Source organism: Glycine max, chromosome 2 (genome assembly GCF_000004515.6).
Source record: "Glycine max cultivar Williams 82 chromosome 2, Glycine_max_v4.0, whole genome shotgun sequence".
Lineage (NCBI taxonomy): Eukaryota > Viridiplantae > Streptophyta > Magnoliopsida > Fabales > Fabaceae > Glycine > Glycine max.
Genome location: NC_016089.4, coordinates 50,076,934 through 50,099,712, shown reverse-complemented (window position 1 = coordinate 50,099,712; position 22,779 = coordinate 50,076,934). Strand labels below are relative to the sequence as shown.

At 33.0% G+C, this 22,779-nt stretch overlaps 4 protein-coding genes across 6 annotated transcripts; 3 read left to right on the top strand and 1 right to left on the bottom strand.

Moving 5' to 3' along the window:
- The first annotated feature begins 2,869 nt into the window (after nt 1-2,869).
- LOC100786796 (E3 ubiquitin-protein ligase ORTHRUS 2) lies at nt 2,870-6,213 on the top strand. Its single transcript, XM_006575689.4, has 8 exons — nt 2,870-3,309; nt 3,381-4,042; nt 4,142-4,241; nt 4,346-4,407; nt 4,470-4,572; nt 4,752-4,890; nt 5,065-5,282; nt 5,741-6,213. The coding sequence occupies exons 1-8, from the start codon at nt 2,914-2,916 to the stop codon at nt 5,939-5,941; spliced, it is 1,881 nt and encodes a 626-aa protein (XP_006575752.1). The 5' UTR covers nt 2,870-2,913; the 3' UTR covers nt 5,942-6,213.
- Nucleotides 6,214-7,771: 1,558 nt separating this feature from the next.
- LOC100806244 (uncharacterized) lies at nt 7,772-8,563 on the top strand. The gene has a single exon (XM_003519637.5). The coding sequence runs from the start codon at nt 7,831-7,833 to the stop codon at nt 8,413-8,415; it is 585 nt and encodes a 194-aa protein (XP_003519685.1). The 5' UTR covers nt 7,772-7,830; the 3' UTR covers nt 8,416-8,563.
- A 1,902-nt stretch (nt 8,564-10,465) lies between these two features.
- Nucleotides 10,466-11,572, top strand: LOC100805720 (uncharacterized). Its single transcript, XM_003519636.5, has 3 exons — nt 10,466-10,666; nt 10,790-10,859; nt 10,979-11,572. The coding sequence occupies exons 1-3, from the start codon at nt 10,501-10,503 to the stop codon at nt 11,121-11,123; spliced, it is 381 nt and encodes a 126-aa protein (XP_003519684.2). The 5' UTR covers nt 10,466-10,500; the 3' UTR covers nt 11,124-11,572.
- Nucleotides 11,573-12,120: 548 nt separating this feature from the next.
- On the bottom strand, nt 12,121-15,748 carry LOC100786269 (SNF1-related protein kinase regulatory subunit beta-2). 3 transcript variants are annotated; one of them, XM_006575687.4, is made up of 5 exons: nt 15,232-15,748; nt 14,515-14,839; nt 13,688-13,854; nt 13,436-13,598; nt 12,121-12,649 (listed from the first exon to the last, which is right to left on the bottom strand). In XM_006575687.4, exons 2-5 carry the CDS (start codon nt 14,710-14,712, stop codon nt 12,323-12,325), a joined length of 855 nt encoding a protein of 284 aa, XP_006575750.1. In that variant the 5' UTR covers nt 14,713-14,839; nt 15,232-15,748; the 3' UTR covers nt 12,121-12,322. The 3 variants fall into 3 exon arrangements, with proteins under 3 accessions (XP_006575750.1, XP_006575749.1, XP_006575751.1); XM_006575686.4 differs by lacking the exon at nt 15,232-15,748 and adding an exon at nt 14,928-15,224; XM_006575688.4 differs by lacking the exon at nt 15,232-15,748 and adding an exon at nt 14,901-15,210 and having other exon boundaries at nt 14,515-14,760.
- Between the last annotated feature and the right edge of the window lie 7,031 nt (nt 15,749-22,779).

Sequence of the window (22,779 nt, the reverse complement as noted above, 5' to 3'; positions counted from 1 at the left end):
ACAAGATACTCCATTGATGTCTTAATAAGTGTCCGTTTATCTTTGATTTTTTTGTTTCCTTCATAAAAGTTGTTTATATCACGTTATTTCTCAAATCCTTTTGAACCTTGATTCTAATTCAACTTTTTTCCCTTTCCCCCATTTCAAAGCAATGCCACTTGGATCATAATTTGCTTTTTTCCACCAAAAGACCCATATTCATCATTGTTGTAATATAGTCACAAGTTTTCGATATGCAAAGCAGGAATAAATATATGTTGAGGAAAAGGTGAAATACCATGTTTTAAGCGTATATCGTGATTTATACTTAGTGTTGGCATCATTGATTTGTATCGGCTTTCGTGGAAAGCATTTTATCCCTGGTTTTTTTTTTTTGCAGGAAACCCTAACTCAAACATTCATTTAAGACAAAGCTTGATTTGCCTTGTTAAGTATGGGAAACTACGCACGATAGGGTTTGACGACTTCAACCTTATGTTCTTTAAATCCTAGTGGGGAATTATTGGTACATCGATTGACCAATTTGTCTTTGACATCTTTCTTAATCTATAGAAGATAAAATAAGTTAATGAAACTCTTACAACTCTTACTCACACGTATGATGATCCCAAGAAAGCTTTCTGATATATATGAACTTATTGCACCGTGTAATGATGTCATTTATAAGGTTGTGAAAAAGTTGTTGCCAAGAACTTTGATTAGTTATTCCCAAGTGATATCCTGACACCAAACTAGTTTCATTTTAGGTTGATGTATTATTGATAACATCTATTTTATCCTGAAAACATGCATCCAATAAATTGCATGTAAGTCAATAAAGGTTGGATGACCTTCGAGTTAGACTTGGAAAGAAGCCTGCAATACACTAGAACACACATTTCATTTGCAACATTGTGGACATGCTTGGTCTCCTACCTTAGCTTAAGGTAGTGTTCTACTACATTTCCATGACATCGATGAAGATAAAAAGGAATGCTAGGCCTATAACCTCGTTTAGAGTTCTTAAGGTACATGTCAGGGCAACCCTATATCACCGTAACTCTTTATTTTATGCCTTAAAAGATTGTATCATTGCCTCATAGATGTAGTCTAAAAATAGAAGAATCCTTTTGTTTTGGTTGCATGTTTGCAACAACATGATCTCACATGTTGTTTAAAAAAATGAGATTCTAGTAGTTGCAAAAGTTTCATCAACCAAAATCCAATTAATAACGATTATTTGAGATATATCATACTTAGGGTCCGAAAAGGAGGTGAGTCTTAACAAATCTCAGGTCTTCCTTTTCTAGAAATGTCAACCCAACGATGACAACAAACTATAGTCATTATTATCTTGGGTTAATATCTTGGTGCACCCATGATACACCAGAGAACATCAAAAGACACCATTTTTCTTTACATTAGATTGCATAAGGAAAAAACTCTCTTGTTGGTAGATGACTACATTATCTTTTGCAAGATGTATCTTTTTGGAGCATTCATTGGTACGTAATGTAAACAATATGCATATAAGTTTTAGTTTGTGAAGAAGCTGAATGCACGTGTCATAATTTTATATGGGGAAATACGACAAACAAACGATAGTGTCATCTCAAAGCATGGAAAAATTAATAAATCAAAGAAGATGTATTAGGTTTTTGGACTCTTCGAACATTAGAGCTTCCTATATCATGAAATTAGTGTGATTTATGGTTAGTTGTCCCTATAGACTATGGGTTTGTATTACAAGATTAAAATATTAATTTAATTACTATTAATGAATGTAGAAACGAGAAATGAAAAGGAGAATGGTGAAAAATATAATAATCGGAAGAAAAAATAATGTGATGATATAACTTATGTATATAATATAATGAAAAGAATACTTAATAATTCTTTTACGAGTATTATTTCCCTTAGATATAATTAGGGTTTGTTTGGTTTAGGTGAAAAGCGAAAGGGAAAAAAAGAAGAAAAGAAATAGGAAGGGAAATGATTATATAATTTTTTTGGCAAGAAAGAAAATGAAAAATAAGAAAGTTGAAACTTTTCTTTCATTTTCGTAATTGTGTAAAAACAAATTAAACAACATGGATATTTTTTCAATAAAAATATACAAAATTAACGACATTTCAGTCTTTTTCCAACATAACCGCACATTTCTTTCTCCATTACACATAAGCATAAAATCAGATGTGTACGTCTCATAATTTGTTCCCATTCATTTGATTTCATATTCCAAAGTGAGAAAACTCTTGCCTGTATTTTTTCATGTACTACTTTGATATCATCTCTCCATCTTTCATGCGTTTCAAACAAATCATTAATATGCACGTAATCAATACATACATAATCAGTGATCTCAAATTTTTTATTTTTTTGAAATATAAATGCATTGAAATTTAATATAAAAAATGTTTACTGTATTGACCTAATCAATCAGACATTTAATGCGATGCTAAAAAATAAAAAAATTGTTAATCAATGATCTCAATTTAGCATTTATATTTATTAAAAGTTCACAAAATATATTAAAATCTCATTTAGTTTGACCGCTGATTTAAATGTTACTATAATACTAATAATTACTATTAATGAATAAATGATTAAGTTTTTAATAGTTCAAACGTATCTTTTATGTTAATGAATCAATGGTTATTTTTGTTGTAGAGATAAGGTATATTATTAACCATCGGATACAAAGTTAAAAACTATGAGCAGAAAGGGGATAAAGAAATGGAGAAAATAATTAGTTAATTAATAATTGGTATTAATGATTAATAATGAAGGTAGGAAAAGAAGGGAGGGAAAGAATTAGAAATAGAAAATGGAAAATATTCAAAAGGGTGATTCCCTCGCTCGGGAAAATTAGAAATATGGATATTAGTTCCACTTCCCTATAAAAAGAAGCAGAAATTGTTGGCAGTGAGAAAAATGGCGCAGCTTCCCTGCGACTCCGATGGCGTCTGCATGCTCTGCAAACAGAAACCCAGTCCCTCCCAAACCCTCTCCTGTAGAACATGTGCTACTCCCTGGCACCTTTCGTGTCTCCCTTCGGCCCCTCTCTCCCTCTCCGACTCACATTGGGACTGCCCCGACTGTTCCGACACCTCCAACCATTACCCCGTCGCTCCCACCGCCGACCTTGTCTCCGCCGTTCATGCCATTCAGGCCGACACCTCTCTCACTGACCAGGAGAAGGCAAAGAAACGTCAAGAACTCCTCGCTGGCTCTTCCGACTCCTCAAAGGACAAAGCCAAAACCAAAGACATTTTTGACGGAAGCTTAAATTGCTCCATATGCATGCAGTTACCGGAGAGGCCCGTCACGGTTTATTTCTTTCTTTTCTTTTATTGATTTCTGAATAGTCAGTCAGTGTTTTTACTCATGATATCTTTCAGACACCTTGTGGGCACAACTTGTGTTTGAGATGTTTCGAGAAGTGGGTCGGACAGGGGAAGCGCACCTGTGCCAATTGCCGTGCTCAAATCCCGGCGAAGATGGCGAGTCAGCCGAGGATCAACTCTCAGCTGGCAATGGCCATCCGATTGGCGAAGGCGGCCAAGTCGGGAGAAGGGTCCTCGGGCCCACCCAAGGTGTACCACTTTGTCCGCAACCAGGACCGCCCCGATACCGCATTCACCACAGAGCGAGCCAAGAAGACTGGGAAAGCCAATGCTTGCAGTGGTAAGATTTTTGTGACTGTTCCTCCTGACCATTTTGGTCCCATCCCGTCTGAAAACGACCCCATCAGGAACCGCGGTGTTCTTGTTGGTGACACGTGGGAGGACAGGATGGAGTGTCGCCAGTGGGGTGCTCATTTGCCTCATGTTGCCGGCATTGCTGGACAGAGTGGCTATGGTTCCCAGTCTGTTGCCCTTTCTGGTGGTTACGAGGATGACGAGGATCACGGTGAGTGGTTCCTTTACACTGGCAGTGGTGGCAGAGATCTCAGTGGTAACAAACGAACCAACAAGCTTCAATCCTTTGACCAGAAGTTTGAAAACATGAACGAGGCCTTGAGAGTCAGCTGCAGGAAGGGTTATCCCGTTCGGGTTGTAAGGTCATCTCATCTCTCTCATTCCTTTTTTTTTTTTTTTTTTTATTCTATTACCTACTAATTGCATTTATTTTCTGCTTAAATAACTTTCCTTCTGCTCAGGTCGCACAAGGAAAAGCGTTCTTCTTATGCACCGGAGTCTGGAGTGCGTTACGATGGAGTTTATAGAATAGAGAAATGCTGGCGCAAAAATGGAACACAAGTAAGATGCTTCTAATAGTAGCCTTTGTGTTTATTGAATGAGGCCTGCAAATGGATTTTTGCTCCAAACTCTTTGGTTCATGGAGAAGCTCTGTACTGTGACAGGGTTGCAAGGTTTGTAGGTATTTGTTTGTGAGATGTGACAATGAGCCAGCACCCTGGACAAGGTATGTTTTTTTTTTCTCTGCAGCTCTTTTGGTGTGTGTGCTTATGTGTTGTTGACGTGCAGTGATGAAATTGGAGATCGCCCACGCCCACTGCCTAAAATTGATGAGTTGAAGGGTGCGGTTGATATAACTGAAAGGAAGGGTGATCCATCGTGGGATTTTGATGTAAGTGTTGTTCTTGCCCTTTTGCTGTTGATAGGTTGATTTATGTTTTGTAGGATTAAATTCTGAGATAACCATAATTATTTTTTGAAATCCTTTGAGTGGTACGTGTTGTTCCACTATTGATGTTCTATAATCTATATACTTTGATGGTCTCACCCAGTACTTTTGGTCAAATTTAGGAGGAAAAGGGGTCCTGGTTGTGGAAGAAGCCTCCACCAGAAAGCAAGAAATCAGTGGACATTAAAGCTGAAGATGGAACAACAATCAGAGTTAAACGGAAAGCAAAAAATGTGTCCGTGAAAGAAAGGCTATTGAAAGGTATGCTCTGTCTATTATACATGTTCCCATAATCTATCCTGTATAGTCAACTTATAGCTTTTGTTAAGTTGTCTTAAATCCTTATTATTTTTTTAAAAAAACCCATTGTAGACTTGTAGTTAATTGAACTTGTAAACTCTATTCATTTTTGCCACTGGTTACCTATATTTTCAGAGTTTGGTTGCCAAATATGTCGCAAGGCGATGGCTTCCCCTCTTACTACACCTTGTGCTCACAACTTCTGCAAAGCCTGTTTGGAGGGTGCCTTTTCTGGCCAAAGTTTCATCAGAAATAGGGCATGTGGAGGTGGACGCACTTTACGAGCGCAGAAGAATTTTATGAAATGCCCATCATGTTCAACTGACATTGCTGACTTTCTCCAGAATCCACAGGTACTGCGGAATGCCGTTATTGGGTTTTATTCTTGCACCAAGTATGCATCCGCCCTTATTTGGATTTCTTTTAATTGTATTCCTAATTTACTTGGGAATGCTTATGCCTATACTTTGATGGCTTCATTTTGTATAAAGTGAAATGGTAGAAAATTCGGAATAAGCAAAACGGTCTGCTGATGCATTTTTCCCTTCTTTTTTTTAGTGCTAGCATAGATTGCTAGATATGGAATTTTAAAATATGGAATTAAATGAGGAGGGTGAGCAAAATGGTTCATCTTGCATGAAAGTAGAATGGTAGAAAATTATGAATTCTTTGATGGCTTCAGTTCACTTTATATTGAACTTGAGTGTGTGTCTCTATGCTTTATATTTTGTAATTTTTCATTCATTGTATTCAAATTGGTATTTTATTTGTGCTCATAGTTTCGTTGCAATTTTCTGGTATTTTATTACAGGTTAATAGAGAAATGCTGGCTGTTATAGAATCACTACAACGCCAGGCTGAAGATGAAAATTCTGAAGAGTCAAGTGATAAAAATGATGAAAATCTGCATGACCCAACTGAGGTTTCTAAACCTTGTGATTCTAGTGATAAGGTCCTGGAGGAAATTAAGGACAATGAGCTGAATCAGCCACACAAGCGAAGGAAAGAGTGAAGGCCGGGTTATTTTGGTCCTTTGGATTATGGGTTTTCATTAAACAGCAAGGGACGGACTGCTGATGCAATTTTTAAGTGCTATAGATTGCTAGATATTGACTTATATATGGTCTTTTGATATATTTTTTCCTTGTCTTGGTGTGTTATGATCGGAGTAGAGGTTCATGTGATAGAAAATTTAAACTGTAATGCATATCTTAATGCATTATGTGTTTTTATTGAAGATGTTATGTTAACTACTAATAGTATTAAACAAGTTTGAATTTTTAATGTTGACTTCCGTTGTAAAGTTATTTAAATTATGATATAATATAAAGATAGGATTAAAAAACTTCATACTACAATGCATTGTAGGTACACACATTAGACTAATAGTATGCACGGGGTAGATTATGAGAAGTTTCCATCCTTTGTGAGACATCAACTTGTAAATCTAGCTTTTGATTCAACTTAAATTTACTATAATTGGCTCACAAGTATGTTTTTCTAAATATCTCGTATCAACCTGTGAATGTATCTCGAGGAAATTTTGAAGGTTTGAGCAAGGTGTGAAAGTTTTAAGGAATCAGGTAACTAAATCTTAAGGTAAGCTTTGTTATCCTCAAACTCACCTTTTTCTCCAATCTTATAGAACCAAAAACAAATTTTTACCCATTTCTTTTTATGACAAACTTTAACCATTAGATTATCAATAATTTAAATAACATTATGTATTGTTTTTTTTAAAAAAAAAATCAAATTTAAGTTAAAACTAATGAATGTGAAAAAAAGATAGATCGAAAGAAATAAGAAATTGTATTTGTTAGGAGTACATTTGAATTTTTAAGTTGCATCTGGTACATATTTGAATTTAATTTATGATATTTAGTTACAAATTTGCTAAAGAGCATATACACTTTATGATAGGAGAATATTCAAGGGTCTGTCTAAAGAAGTAAATAAACTTATATGTTTTGTAAACTAAAAGGTCATTCAACTCAAGAGAATCAAGAATCATAACCGCGTAGGTCAATAAAGTAAAGTTATAACGAAAGACTCGAAACGGTAAATCTAGAAGACTGAAAATGAAAATTCGAGGAAAGGGGACCTTTAATTAGTTATTACATTAGTAGTTGCAAAAAATTTGATCACCAATTTTATAAGCTCATCAACGCTGAAATTACAACTTCCAAATGTAAAAACAGTAGTATATGTGAACCCAGCATCCAACAAGTAAATTAAATAAATGAAATAGTTACATAGATATGTTATGGGTTTAGGATCATTTGTCAAATTTTGCACAATGATATAATTAATTATTCGCTCGAATTAGTAGGAAATTGCAAGAGTTTAATTACCGCCCTTCTCAACTCATGTGGTCTGATACAGACACGCTATGTACTTTATTGCAGTTACATATGGTTAAAAGTATTAGTTGACTGACTTCGGGTCGTCTCTCAAAAGTCTTCCTTATTAATTATAAATTTATAAATAAATCAATAAATATTCATACAAGAGATTTATATTTCTTTAATTAAATGATTTAATATTTAAATCTTAATTAATTTTTGTTAATTTCTTATGAAAATTAATTATCGTTTTTTTTACGAATATTATTTCATACCAATATTATCAGTATTTTTTTTTTGTAAGTGTACAACTCAAAAAATGATTTTTTTAATAAATAAGAATGAGATAATATTACTGTTCCATATATCATTTGGAAAAAAAAACAAAATAACACTCTTTGAAATGTCTATTGACGAAGAGAGAAAATTGATGTGACAGAATAGAAAGAGGTTAACACACGCTGAGGAGGATATCCCCTATTTATATCTCCTTTCACCATAGATTCATAATAGACCCGCATTCCCCTGCTTACATACAGAGCACTTGTCATCCAAGAGAATGAAGAAGATACTAGTATCAATCAAGTTCCTGTTTTGTTTTTCTCTGCTCTGTGTTTTGTTCTCTTCACTTCCTTTACTCCTTCAATCCTTGAAGCCATCCCTCATGCAATTCTTCAGCTACTTGGTTGAAAAAAGCTACATGTTCCTTTTCTGCAATGGCCTCCTTCTTGTTTTAATAGCCATCAACTCTGCTCCAATCAATGCCTCTTCACCACCAACCACTGAACGTGCTGCTTTTTCTGTTCACATAGAAGAGAATAGCAGCCAGTTAGAATCCAAGGAACCAGACATTGCAGTTGCAGCAGCACCAATTGCTGCTGAGGAAACTGAATTCCCACAAGAAGAGGAAAATGTTTTGGAGATAGTAGAACGAGAAAATGTGCTATCAGATACCCAAGAAGGGGGAAATGCCCTTGTTACCATTGATGAAGATGTGCATGACACTGAAGAGTTAAATAAGAAATGTGAAGATTTTATTAAAAGGATGAAAGCAACGTTCTCTTCCACTAACTTGGAGCTAAGGGCTGTCGACAGATTTTATTTTGATAATCGATCATGTCTCATGAATCTCCCTTTCTTTTGAATTGACTTTAACTAACAGGGTGTCTTTGTTTCCGAGTTATTTTGCCACCCAGATTTTTGCTTGCAGGAATTAAATCCTGGCCTACATGGTTCTGTCAGACTATGTTCCATGTTCTGTTCTCTGTTCCAATGGAAACTCTTTCATTCTATATCTAATTTTCATTTAACCTAGAAATAAGAAACGTCTAACATAATGTCGTAAAGAAGGATGCTAACATGGCCATTGAGTTTAAAAATATGATACTTTAATTGGACTTCTTTTGTTTAGTTTCTTGTGAGACAATTCAGTCCATCTCGCACCCTTATTAAATTCAACCAATGCCACTATAGTAGATAAACTTTATTATATATCATCGTTCCTGATTTGAGCATCAGGACTATTTTTTTTAGAGGTATCCATCACCCTATCCATGATATCTCAATCGTATCATAGAGTTGCACCACCGTTGAAAGATCTCGAACACATAAATGAGCAACGGTTTAGCATTCGGTCCGTGGAACATTTGATTTTGGGCTTTCATAAGCTCCTGAGTGGAAATTTGAGCAATGTAAAGATGATTTTGGAATTGTGGAAAAGTTCCCTTTCTAAACGCGTGTCAGGAAAAAGAAAACACGGATAATATTAATTAAACCAATACCTAAAGAAATATTTGTCAAATGTCCTTTAAGCTATCAAACGATACGGACACTAGACACGACACGAATATAGACACATGACATCTCATCTCTTAAAAAAGTTAATGAAATGCTGATTTATTTGTTAGTGTTGGTATCGTATCGGATATGAACACAGACACAACAAGGGAATGAAATGTCCATGCCTCATAGCCTTTAAGTTTTAACCTTGCAATTCAAACACAATCAAGCTAATCTTTGTTACTTTTTTTTATGTATTATATCCAGAAAGAAAAATAACAGTGCACAGCGTATTGTTGCTGACATTTTATTCGGATTAAGATCATCTACAGTTTAGTTAAGAAACTGTAAGGGATCTCATCCCTTCATTTACAAAATTATCTTTAATATTTGAAAACCTAGTATACAGCAGGAGAGAAAATAGTGCATGAATGATGACATTAGTAACTGCCTTGGGTGCAATTTTTCAAACCGCAGAGGTCTAATTCTCAGTCATGCTTATTTAAAGTGGCAGATTTTAATGTGATAGATATGTTTTTAAAGTACTTATAAATCAAATCTTATTGTATATTCCGAAAGAAAGAAGAATGCTTGCAATATATTTTTTGAGTTAAAATTCATTGCAACTTGGCTTGAAAATGTATTAGGGAGGATATTCACAGCATTTCTGTGCAAGGAAATAATGTATTTACAGGTTGTGAATGAAATAAAATAAAGGATGTTTGAAATTGATTACGGTGGCACAGTGAGGAAGGGGGGCACGTAGCTTCCTTTGTTGAACATTATATTGTAAATTGAATCGTACGTCCTTCTCAATTTGACACGCTCTTTTTCGTTTGCAAAGGACATACCAAACAATTGTTTGCTTGACCTTCGATCAAGTCTTAATTTCTGAGAAAGCCAACCAAATCAAAGCCACATCATCAAAATAAACGGGTAGACATCGCTACTTTTCCACAATGATAAAGTAAGCTTTAATCTAACAATTTAAGTGATTAATGTATTAAAATTAAACTGTTTTAATATTATTTAAATTTAATTCTTATAAAAATAATTTTTAACTAATTTTTTTTATTGAATTTTAAATAAATTATAATTTATTTTTTCTAATAAATGAAAAGATTAAGACTAAAAAAATTTAAACTTTAAGAATGTGGGCCTAAACCCTAAACCCACATTTGTCCTTGGTTGATAACATGTATCAATACTGTTCAATCCAACCTTATGTTATTATTTAAATTATTTATGTAAATTAAAAATATTATATATATCTAAAGAATTTATTATTATAAATTTTAAACATATAAAATAAATATTTTTAATTGTGTAATTTACAATACAAAGAAAAAGGTAAATTACTATAAAGAAGTGGCTGCATGGACGCCAGGTCATTAGCTGGTTAGATAAGGGTAGGATCCACAAGAAAATCCAAGCCAAGAGAACATATGAGATGACATTGCATTTGCAGCACCCAAACATCAACATGGCTGCCAAACTCACTCTATCTTCTCCCCTTTCCTTCAAAACTTCATTTCTTCCAAAATCACCATCATTTTCTCCAGGTTTATGCTCCCCCAGAACTAATGTTACTGGTGTCAAAGTCCATGCTAAATTAGGTAACATAAATGCAATCACTCTTTTACCTTTATTTCAGTTTTATGTTATTATTATTATCCCATCCTTGTGAATTAAATGAGGTTGAGATGATAAACTTAGGAATGTGGATCTGATCCTATTAGGTGGTGGAGATGAACAAGCCAAGAACGGAGGCAAGAAGAAATTCATAACAAGAGAGGAAGAACCACAACAGTAACAATTCATAAGTTTTATTTTCCCATTCCCATAATTTTCTGGTGACGTCACATATGTTTCCCAAAAGCTTTCTATTGAATAGTGATTGCTACTAAAAGGATTTTGTGTGTGCGCAGGTATTGGCAGACAGCAGGAGAAAGAGAAGGAGAGAATCCCATGAAGACTCCTCTTCCTTACATAATCATATTTGGTATGTCAACTCCTTTTGTAATCTTGGCCATTGCTTTTGCAAATGGTTGGATTAAGGTGCCTGTTCGATGAGACAACACTTTACTTCTCATTCTCAAACTTCACCAGAGAAATTCTTTACTTTTTCACATATGTTATGGCTCGTTTTAATGAACAAAGTTCACTTATGAATGTCGGATTGAGGAAAGCATAAATGAGGTTTCTTGTTTCAAGAATAGCACGTTGGTGATCCGAACACCGGACCTGCCTGCTAATATGAGATGGTTGGTAATCCGACTGTTCCATGGAAAATTAACAATGGAATTTTTTACACCTTAAGTTTTTCTTTCTTTCTGCTCCTTGCTTATAAAACAGGAAAAAGAAAATGGGAAGAGGTTTAGATCGTTGGTATACTATAGAACTACTGTTGTTTTTTATTTAGCAGAAACTATGGTTGGCATCTCTATCTTATTAGCAATATTCAGACGTAATGATGTATAATGAACAGTTATGCCTAATAATTAAATATGATTGTCAACACTGATCATTCTGTCGTTTTTATACGGAAATTTGTGCGAGTAAAACTAAAGAAATGTAGCATGGTCTGGGAAATTTTAACCAATATGAATGAAAGGTTAGTCTCAGTTATCAAAAGTAGAAAGTGGTGGAAACAAGAAGATACTTGCCACATGACGAAGGTGTATACACAGATTACACTAGCACTATGCATATTATGTAATCATTGTAATGTACATTTAGGTATCAAGTTTAGCTATTGCCTGGGGAGCAATTGCCATTTCACTTCTATATATCTGCCCCTTATTTTAAAGCATTTAAATGGCTATTAGTTCTTCTGTTCAACCATCGAATTACCATGATAGAATCAGGGCATTTGCCATTTGGCAATGGGTCGATTTCGGAAGCTGATGACATTATCTGAGATCACAACAGAGAACAGGGAAAGAAAGTCATAGTACATTACTGTCAGCCACTATATGCTAGAGTAACCATTGAATCTTCATCACAGCATGTGCAGTAAAGCATTTTCAATTCCAAAACATATGACCTTGAAAGCAGGATAGCTACTATGAGTCTATGAATATGTATTGTATATATTGACTGCCAGAATAAAATAATATTCCCATAAAGACCAATTTTACATGGAAATCAAATTTTCATTTACCTACTATAATCGATTTTCTACACATTTGATTAATGACCTTAACAAATGTTCTAATAAAGGCCGCTTAAACGAGGCAAGTACAATAGCAGACAAAAAACACAATGCTTCATCATCTTTCCCTGCGCAGGGTCTTGTACAGTTCCGCAGTAATATATTTGTGTTGAAACTTATAAGTTGATCGTAGTGCCACAAATTGATCCCTATCAGTTTTGTGGATGTATAGATGATTCAGTTCCAAATGCGTGGGCCTAGGGACATGATGACTACCACTTGCGGATGAAGCCTCATTTCTTATTGCCACTGGTAGTTGTTGTGGTAATTCTGGTGGGGGTTTGCTGAACTCCTCTTCATTTAAGTTTGTGTTATCATAACTTGATGGCGGTGATGGAGGATCTTCAAAATCGGATAAGCTTGCAACTATTTCTGGGATATAATCCTGTAAAAATGGTTTAATCAACGAGCTAGGTGAGGTTATCTTTGCATATATAGATGAATTGCACGAGTTGAAGGGATTATAAGTTATGACCATATTTTGGGATGTTGATTCACTCAATACACTTGTGTGTTAACAATATTTTCTAGCAATGGATAGAAGACTGGTGAAATCAATCTAAACTAGAAAAAGTGGCAATCCAACACTCTGAACTTGCAAACTTATTCTAGTTCATACTGCATATATGATCTCAGACCGTCCACCTCTACAGTAGTTATATTTCAGAAGGGGGTCATTTAAGAGGAAATTAAGGACAAGGTATATTATCATCATCATTTATATTTCGTTAAGTTAATTTATTTCGAGGTTAAAACACACACTGGTGTCTTATATGCAACAAAACATCTATAATGTAGAAATTTTCTATCTACCATTCCATATGAAATTCTACTTCTGTGCCAAGCATGCAGCTCTATAGTCTATTCTAGTTTGGTATGAGACCATCCATTCAGGCATGGCGCTTTTGTTTCCTCATCAGACAACAAATTTTGACAAAAATGATTCAACATGTGACTAAATGGATTTAGTATATTATTGAAGTACTGCTGAATAAATATTGTCCTTAGGCATAAGCATACATGGTCTCAAAATAAAGCCAAACTGTCAACCGAATTGATGATCGTGTTAAAGGTTATATAGTAAAAGATAACACTTGTGAAGATGTAATCAACAAGATCATCAGAAATTCCTGAAAAATAAACTAATAAAGTAAGCCATGAAATTAATTACCTGCAAATCCAATATATTGTAGCCATAACCTGAATCATCAGAAGCCGATGGGAACTCTGGAGCATGTGTCAAGTAGCCATCTACAATGAAACGGTAATGATAGATACCTATAGGGAGTGTTTTAACAATGACAAAATTTTGATCTACTCTCAGCAAGGGCTCCCTGACAGGACAAGGTAAATGTTCATCATATCATAAGATGAAGTAAAAGCAAGAACTATAGTTGGAATTTAAAAGTGTGTAGATGGTTACGTGGTCTCCCAGTTGTCCCATGATCCTGCAATAGCAACATTCGTGGCTGCATGATTCCATGTGATCCTCACATTTTTCAACCTTTCATGAATAACAGATTCTACATATCCATTTTGTGGCAGGGGTTGCGCTATCGCTGCTGGTCTTTGCATGGCAGCCACAGGGACCTTGAAAATAGCCATTTTAAATTTGATGTTTCAACGTAAACGTTCATTGTGTTGTGCCCTTCAAGATATTATTGTCACACTAGCTTCATTCAATGACATTAACTCTTAATTAACTTGTAAATTCTTCATCAGATTAAAAGCATTAAACCCTTATTGTAATTGCATAATTTTTTTTATTTGTAGTACCTGGGAGTTGACTAATGTTGCAATAGCATGCATGTATTAAGTCTCATTATAAATTTCTTCGGCCAATACATCTCATAACAATTCCCAATAAGACCAGCAGTTTTTCTCATATGAATGGTAAACAAAATCAGTATTCAAAATATTAAATCCACCTTAAATTTCAAAAACTTGAAAGATTACTCTGATCTTTGCCCTATAACCAAAAATCTGAGTTTAGTTGTACCATTCCAAATTCCAATTCCACAAATCACTATTAAACGGTAAAAGCAGGGCTGAGAAGCACCCCACTTTGATAGGATGCTTATTTCTCACTGCTTTGATCAAATTTCTTTTTTCCCCCTCATGGATACACTGTATAAAACTATAACATTAAACATAACCTATCCTATTTATTTTAAAGAGAGAAAAAACACAAACCCCATAATTATTTTTTTTTCAATAAAAGAAATTAAGAAAGGATCATCTAACTCTGACCTGGGGTTGTATGAGCAAGGGAGGTGGTGGCTCATATGGTCCAGGTCCAGGTGGAGTTAACTGAACCAAAGGATCTGTGAATCCATTGGTATTGCCATAAAGCGCTTCAGGTGGCAGAAATTTGATGTCTTGTTCGTACTCATCCTTTTTAACTCCTGAAGTGCCTTCACCATCCTTTCCTCTGCTGTTACTTCCCATCACTGAAAGTGGAAGAAACCCAGATTTTGATCGCAATCACCACTAGTACTATCCTCAGAATCAAAATACCATACAAAAACTTCAGCAGTCAGCACAGAAAGAGAGTAGAGCAGATATCCATGCTCAGCTGCGAGATAGCACGAATCCATTAGATAGATAAGAAAGAATCAGAAAGCAATCTGGCATACCCATTTCAGTGCATAAATAGAACAAACCCTTGAAAGCAAACCAGGAATTGACTCTAGGTAGCAGAGTGGCATTGTTGTTATAGAAAAAAAAATAGTTTTTATTTTTTTTATTTTAATATATTTGATGACCCTCTCACTCTCTTTCTTTCTCTCTCTGAGGATGCCACTTTTCCCTGCCTTAAAGCAACTGAACACGTAAGTATACAGGGTTTTATTCTCCAATGAATTTGGAAGATTCCGCTGTGGACTAATTATTATGAGTCTGGTTTAAAGGAGAATGTTCCCCTGCTATCAGGAACAACCAAACACTGTCTAATGAAACTGTGCATACCTTTTGCTCAGTTTCTTGTCCTTGTGATGGTCCATTAAATTAATTAAATTTCTGTTGTAAAGCAAAGCAATCAAACACTACAGAATATTGGTTTGGTACCATAATGGATTACACCAGCTAAACGAACTTGTTTTCAGCGTAATGGTATTGAAGTCAAAAGCTCGTAGAAAAGTGAAAGGAAAAGATTCCAACTTGCTACTTGTTACTAGTATTATTATTCAACTAAACTCATAAAATGGCATCTTCTAAAAAATAAAAAGAAAAAAGAAAATCATAAAATAGCATCGATTGTGTTGTGCTTCCGGTCTACACAGAAAGCATGAGTTGTTGGATTAGATTTGACATGTCAGCTTTGTCTTTTTTTCTATTTTGTTTGCAGCTTCTTGTCTTTTGCATAATAAAGTTTAATCATTTCAATACTAGTGCACTTCTTTTGCCAATAACAAGAGTACTGCACATCGACAACCCATCAAATGAATAGAAAAATAAAAGCCTGCTCCGTCCTCTTGGTTGAAGTTTGATGGTTCAATTTAACGATATACTAGAAAACAATATGACACTAAATCAATAATTTATGAAAATATGATACTAAATCAATAGTTTCTATTTCAACCCTATTGTCAATTTAGTGTAATATACATATTCCTTGTGAGAGGAATAAATTATCTTTTGTTGCAAATGATAGAGAAAGGGATCGGTACCTGTGAGCCAACCACTGTATTTCATATTCATGTTTCTGTGTGTGATTACTTTTTAAAATTACAGGTAATGAGTAATCATCTATTTTATATTATATAGTACATGTACATCGTATCAGATAAACAATGCATAAAGAGGGCTTTCTTGTATTACAATTCACTAGGACTAGGCTCTTGTTATCGAATCCAACGACGGTTTTATCTTTTTCTAATGAGTCTGCTCCCTTGACGCGAACAAGAAATTGCGCCATCAGGTGGTGACAAAACCCTTTTTGGAGGATTATGGCTTTGTGTTAGAGCACTCTTTTGGCAGGGACGTTACAATGCACTTAGTTGGAAATTGGCCCCTTGAACCATTTTTTTCTACCTACAATTTCATAGCTGTACGTACCCAATAATTATATTATAGTCGCTTGAATCTTCAAATAGATGTAGACCTATTGGCTATACCCTATAAGGGAAAAATCATGTATGTAAAATGAATTAAGGAAAATTAATTATATTTATTTTTAAATACGTCAAAATCATGATGGATTATTAAACTAAGGATTATTTCACTCTTACTCGTTTTAAGCAAAAACTCACTTTCAAGGGGTATTTTCTAATGTATAAAATAAAAAATAAAAAAATTAACCAAGGGCTTTCATTTTCTACCCGGCCTTCTCCTATTCTCCTATAGGGTCATTAACATTGATGCATCCTATAAAGTATATATGCTTAGTGAAGGGGTGCCAAACCCAAATAAGTTCTCCCGGGACAAAAAGTAGATACTTCGGATTTTTTTCCATTATATAGCTGCTTTTGCGAATTTAAGATGCAACAATAGCATCCCAAGATTCCAAAGTTCAAACAACCATGTGAAAAGCTAAGTTAAAGCATCAATAGATTCTTGTTTAGGCCTTTTGAAGTTATACAAGTAGCTCCTACCCTTCATCAGTTCCAATTTCCACACCCAACTTTACCAAGGCCTCTATGTCTAAGTCCCCGAAGTATCTATCTTCCCATGTGGTTTGTTTTATATTTCCAAAAGGAGTCAGCATAATAGGTACTAGTTGAGCATGTCTTAATCCACTAAAGCTCGTGAGAGAAAATTATGGAGGAAGTGGGCATCTCCTTTTAAGCATCCAATCAATGATAACAAGCTCAAAGTAAAACAGAAGGTAGCATATTTTAATAGTTTAACAGTTCCATGCTAGGTGTCAACTAAACATTACATAATAATCTAATAACTAACAAGGATCATTATCTTCAAATCTCAAGATTTTTTTTTGCAACAGGTGGAAAGGTTTGTAAAAATAACTTATTAGTCTTTTTATTATAAAACAGAGTATAAGCATTATTTTTTTCTTCTAAAAAAATAAAATTAAGAAATTTTCATGAATCATGTGGTTATACTACCCTTCCATAAAATTGCCTGTAATGAAATATGAGATGATATGATGAGATCAACAAGAAGTCATAAATCAATTACATAAATGAATTGGACACCACATCCAACTCAAAGTCTTAAGACATTAGATATATGAATTTTTATCACTTATATGTTGTTCAACATATTCATTTTCATCCAATGGAACATGATTACCACTCTCACAGAGGAAGAGATCGTCAAGTGGGTTCAAAGCATGAACTATTAGAAGTATTATTGTTTTGTTATAGGAACATCAACATGGCTTGTATTAGGTAAGGAATATATATGTTGCTCTTAGATGTTGCATCAAATGAATTGTCAAAGGGATTAATGAAAAATTATACTTATGTTCATGTTAAAGAACACACTAACTAAGGAGTCATAAAGTTAGTGAAGAACTCAAGAAATCCAATAAGTTATAGTATGCATGACCTATCATGATTAAGGAAACTCAAACCTATTTATAGTGTTTCTTCTAAACGTCCTGTAATGATTTCTGTCCTTTTTAGAGGTGACATGTATTGTGTCTTTCTCATATGCGAAAGGAAGTGTTTATTGTGCCTTAATCATGTAAAGGTGTAAACTAAATGTCATGGTCGGCTTATAAGGTCGACTTAATCATGAATAGGAATTAACCCTGGTATTATATTTGCTTAAGGCTTACTTGACTATGCATTAGAGTTAGGTCCACCAAAGGACCTACTTGTGTGACACCTTCAATCCCGATATATATATTTACATAATAAAATACATGAAAATGTGAAATTACATAAAAGAGATTTTATTTTCTAAGCATAAAAGAGTTCATGTAGGTAAAAGGTTCACATCCACGTTGATCATTAAATTAAAAACTTATCAAATAAGAGTATGAAAACATCTCTAGCCCAAAATAAGACCGTCCAATTCTTTTTACAAAAGGAAAGCAAGTCAAGCAGCGGAATAACATAAAGTAACATGTTCAAAACATTATGCAAATAATATAGAAATTCATGTCCTAATGCCATATCCTATCAGAATATTGTATCTTAGCGTCCTCTAGTATGAGATTCTTTAAAGTTATCCACCTAACCATCTGCTCCCATGAACACTCAATCTCAATCACAAAGCAACATGTTATCACATCTCATGAATCATATACACATCACACATTATTAGTATATACATGACACAAACACAGATTATACATATGAACTATACAATACACACAACTACTCAATTATTTTTAAAATTATTTTAACTCGTCGCACCTCAAAGTGATTAGACTCGTCGGGTTCCCACAGTGGAGCTTATCATAAAACTCATCGAGCATTAACTCGTCGCCCTTAAAGGGTCTTATAGTTGTGTGATTGTACAGTTCATAACTCACAACTCAATACACACAACATCTCAATACATGTGTGATTTCACAATTTAACACATACTTAACTTGTCACTTTAATTACACACAGTTCATCACACTTCCATAATCTCAAGACAACACGTTATCACGTCTCATGCTTCATATACATGTCACATAATAATAATATTAATATGTTATGTTCATACGATTAAACCCCTCAAATAATTTCACATAATCATATCAAAATTAAGAGAATCAAAATCATAGGTTCAAAAACACAAAAACACTAAGAGCACTTAATTTTATCAATCAATTTGCATCAGGGCATCAATTGGTCTGTCAAACATAACAATCTCATGATTATAATTGTAAAGGAAGAATTAAAATACAATAAATATTCCAAAATAAACCTCAATTTGATCCTTTAAGAATCCCTACACATATTTATTCTAAGCTCAGTTGCGATAAACTCATCATTTATCTCTCAGTAGGCTCATTTGTCTAGTTCGATAGCGATAGTGGCTTCTCTAACAGTTCTCTAAAATTTTTCAAGTTTTTCCTCTAATTGCTCTGCTAGGGTTTCAAGTGTTAATAAAAAGGAGAATAGATTGGAGCCTCATTTTTACTGTCTCTGTGTAAGGGGCATTGCTCTCTCTATAGACATTATTTCGAAAATTCCACCAATGGAAATGTAAGAAAATGAGTTCTAAAGGTGGTGTCTAAATTTTAGAATGATCTAACAGTTAACGAGTTTATGTTTGTAATTTTAATAGGACATGTTTAAGTGTATGCGGGAAAAAGAGAGAATTTTGGAAGAGGAAAACGAGAGAATGAATTTGGGAGGAAGAAAGAGCTAAAGATGTATCATAATTATAAAAACTGACCTAATATATCTTTATTTACAGGGTACTTTGAGTCTATTATTTATTCTACTTTTCTTTATTTTATTATTTTATAAAAAAGAACTCTATTTAACTCCTTTTAAATAAATAAATAACCCATTAAAACATCTCTTTATTTTCTAAAACATATATTTATTTTATTTATTTCAAAACTTATTATTTTAATTAATAAAACCATTTTCCTGTTATTTGTTTAATTACAAAAATACCATTATTTTTTCTAAAATTTTATTTATTTTTAAATAATTTTTTTATTTTATAAAAAAACGAGGTGTTACAACTTGCTACTATGACCAAATTTTTATGTATAGACATCTGTTATTACGTCATAATGATTATTTCAATAATTTCCCATTGAAATATACAATTGTTGATCAAATGTTAAGTTTAAAAGACATAGACGCTTCATTGTTAGTCTCAATCCGATGATACAACTTATTTCTCTCAATAAAATAGAACAATCATATTTTATTATAAAGGTTACTAATTTGGCTTGTGATACCCAGTAGGGGGGAAATGCCAAAACATCATTATCTTGCCTTATGGAATAAGCAACTTAAATAGTTGGCTGCTTCTTGGCAAAGTCGTGAAAATTTATTTTATTTTATATTCTCTCTCTTTAGGTTAATTTATTGTTAAAGTCTTCCAAGGGCATTTAATTTGCATTGTAGGGAAAAATATCAGGAGTGTGACTTGAAATAAAACATGGTTTCGCAATTTCCTCTATGAAATGGGTCAAATAAAAGAAAAATTCGGATTGCGATGGCCGAAAAAACCCGAAACAAAAGATTTGAACTAACCATATATATGTTTCATAGCTACCAATTTTTTTTTGTGTGTGTGAGAATAATTACAATCAATTATGAATTAACGATAAGTTTGGTTTTAAAATATTAAGATCAGTTTCTTCATTTTTATCCCTTTTAGAAGATAACGTTTTAAAATACATTATTGAAGTGTAACATCTTAAAAATTGTTATAAATTACTTAAAAAAAAACTTTTATCAAATACTATTAATAAAGTTAAACAAACTTTTTGCTGGTAAAAAAAACTAGAAATGAGTTAAAATAACTTCTCAAACATAACTATAATATAATTCATTTTGTAATTAATATTCTAAGTTTGGTAACTCTTTCTGTTTTTATTTTTAAAAAAGTAACCAGTGAAAAATGATTGCCATTTTTTTCCTATTCGTGATAAACAGTATATATCTAGAACAAATGATTCTGTAAAAAAAAATCTAGAACAAATGATAAAATTAAAAACGTTCATTCCATTTTAGAATATTTCACAATGAATTTTTGTTTGAAAAATATTATATGTTGGTCTAGTAGGAAATATAAGATTGACTAAGTGGTTGATGAAGGTGAAGGGAGAAGGAATGAGAGAGAAATTGAAGGTTCAAATTTTTTAAACTAATATTTCTAACAAAACTAATAAATCTTTGCTATTAAAGAAAATTACATGTTGAATTTTGTACAATTATTGAACCAGATTTTAATAATAGTTTTTTTTATAAAAAAAAATGTGAATATAACAAATTATGCAAATGAAGTACATAAAGCCCAAATATCTTGAACTTGAGTAGCCAACCCCTTGAGGCCCTAAGCTGGTTTATGATTGGGTTTTTTCTTTGTGCACCCTGAAGAATTGTTAGTGCACCCAACAAATTATATGAATGATGAAAATGCCCTTCATTAAAAATTTAAAAATCATGCCTCCCTCATTCTTTCCCTTTCCTTGCGCTTGTGTTATTGTTCATTCTGTTTTTTTCTTGAGAGCTCCACCGTTGCACCGTGAAACCACTCTCTGAGTCCATTCGCCGTTGCTCCCCCATCATTGACTACCCCTCCGTCGTCTCCATCGTAAGTTCTCAAGGTCCCTCATCCTCTATTTGTTTATTATGATACAATGGATTGTGAAATCTATATAACATACAAATTGGCAATGACTTATATGGATTATTAATCTGTATATTTTTTAATTTAATATTTAAATAAATAATTATTGTTTTAAATGTTTTTTTAAAAATTATAAATAAGTTAATATTTTTGTTAAAAAAATTAATTTTTAGTAAATAAATATTTATTTGTTTTTTTTAAATAATTACATTTATTTTATGAAGTTGGTTTTTAATAAAGAAGTTAAGTAGTTTGTTTATTTTCAAAACAATGTATATATATTATTGTGATTTAATATTATTTTTAAAAATATAAGTAATTTAATTATATTTGGTATTTTGAAAATTTTATTATAAATTTGTTAGATATCATAAATTCCAAATTTTTATTGGTATATATTTGACAATTTAGTGTAAGAAGAAAAAGTAAATTTGTAAATTAAATTTTTTTTGATATATATATATATATATATATATATATATATTATTAGATTCATAATATTAAATATTATATAAATAGTGTTTGGAAGTTTAAAATTAAAATTATTTCATTAGTTTAAAAAAGTTATTGCCATAGTAATTTGTTGAAAAATAAAATAGTGATTTGTTAGAAATAAAAACCAAAACTGTAGTTACATTTTGATCATTAATTTTAGTTTACTAGAATTAGTTATGTGAGGTCTATGTATTTGAAAAAATAAATTTTATATGCATTTATGAATATATAAAAGTAATAAAAAGTTATTTAAAAAATAATATACTTTTTATTTATGAATTAATAAATACTAATTGATTGAAGTATTGTTTGAATACTTACATAAATTGTTATGATTGTTTTAATGTGCAAATTATGGTTAGAATCATAAGTTTGGATCGGGATTTAGGTAGGATTATAGGAAGAGTCTTAGGGAGAGAAGTGAGAAATGATGCTAATGAAGCCCCCTGTGGCGAAAGCCCACAACATCTATACATAGGCAACAACAAGTTGCACTTGTTGCTGAGGATGTTCAGCACGTGGATCATACAGCTGACGAGGTCCATCAACAGCCTGAAGAAGCAGCAGCTGATGATGTAGTTCCTGATGCCGAGGGTTTTTCAGGCGAGTCCCACAACACATCAGTTTTGATTGGCTATGTTCATCATGTTGCAGTGACTGTTTGGAATGGAGAAGTATTTATATTTTTAAATAAATAATTTTTTCATAAGTATTTTGTATTACTATTGACAAGATTTAAATTTTGATTTTCAGGAACGTCCTGAGTTATCCTTCCATGGAAGGAAGGTTGAGAAATTTGGC

What these genes read in the sequence shown, in the direction of transcription:
- LOC100806244 (XM_003519637.5), top strand. Translation starts at nt 7,831, where the DNA reads ATGAAGAAGATACTAGTATCAATCAAGTTCCTGTTTTGTTTTTCTCTG.
- LOC100786269 (XM_006575687.4), bottom strand. Translation starts at nt 14,712, where the DNA reads ATGGGAAGTAACAGCAGAGGAAAGGATGGTGAAGGCACTTCAGGAGTT. An exon ending in TGGGACAACTGGGAGACCAC is followed by an intron (nt 13,599 to 13,687) that starts GTAACCATCTAC and finishes TTGTCCTGTCAG; the next exon opens with GGAGCCCTTGCTGAGAGTAG. An exon ending in ACAATATATTGGATTTGCAG is followed by an intron (nt 12,650 to 13,435) that starts GTAATTAATTTC and finishes CCATTTTTACAG; the next exon opens with GATTATATCCCAGAAATAGT.
- LOC100805720 (XM_003519636.5), top strand. Translation starts at nt 10,501, where the DNA reads ATGACATTGCATTTGCAGCACCCAAACATCAACATGGCTGCCAAACTC. An exon ending in CAAAGTCCATGCTAAATTAG is followed by an intron (nt 10,667 to 10,789) that starts GTAACATAAATG and finishes TGATCCTATTAG; the next exon opens with GTGGTGGAGATGAACAAGCC. An exon ending in AGAGAGGAAGAACCACAACA is followed by an intron (nt 10,860 to 10,978) that starts GTAACAATTCAT and finishes GTGTGTGCGCAG; the next exon opens with GTATTGGCAGACAGCAGGAG.
- LOC100786796 (XM_006575689.4), top strand. Translation starts at nt 2,914, where the DNA reads ATGGCGCAGCTTCCCTGCGACTCCGATGGCGTCTGCATGCTCTGCAAA. An exon ending in GAAAGAAAGGCTATTGAAAG is followed by an intron (nt 4,891 to 5,064) that starts GTATGCTCTGTC and finishes CTATATTTTCAG; the next exon opens with AGTTTGGTTGCCAAATATGT. An exon ending in ACTTTCTCCAGAATCCACAG is followed by an intron (nt 5,283 to 5,740) that starts GTACTGCGGAAT and finishes ATTTTATTACAG; the next exon opens with GTTAATAGAGAAATGCTGGC.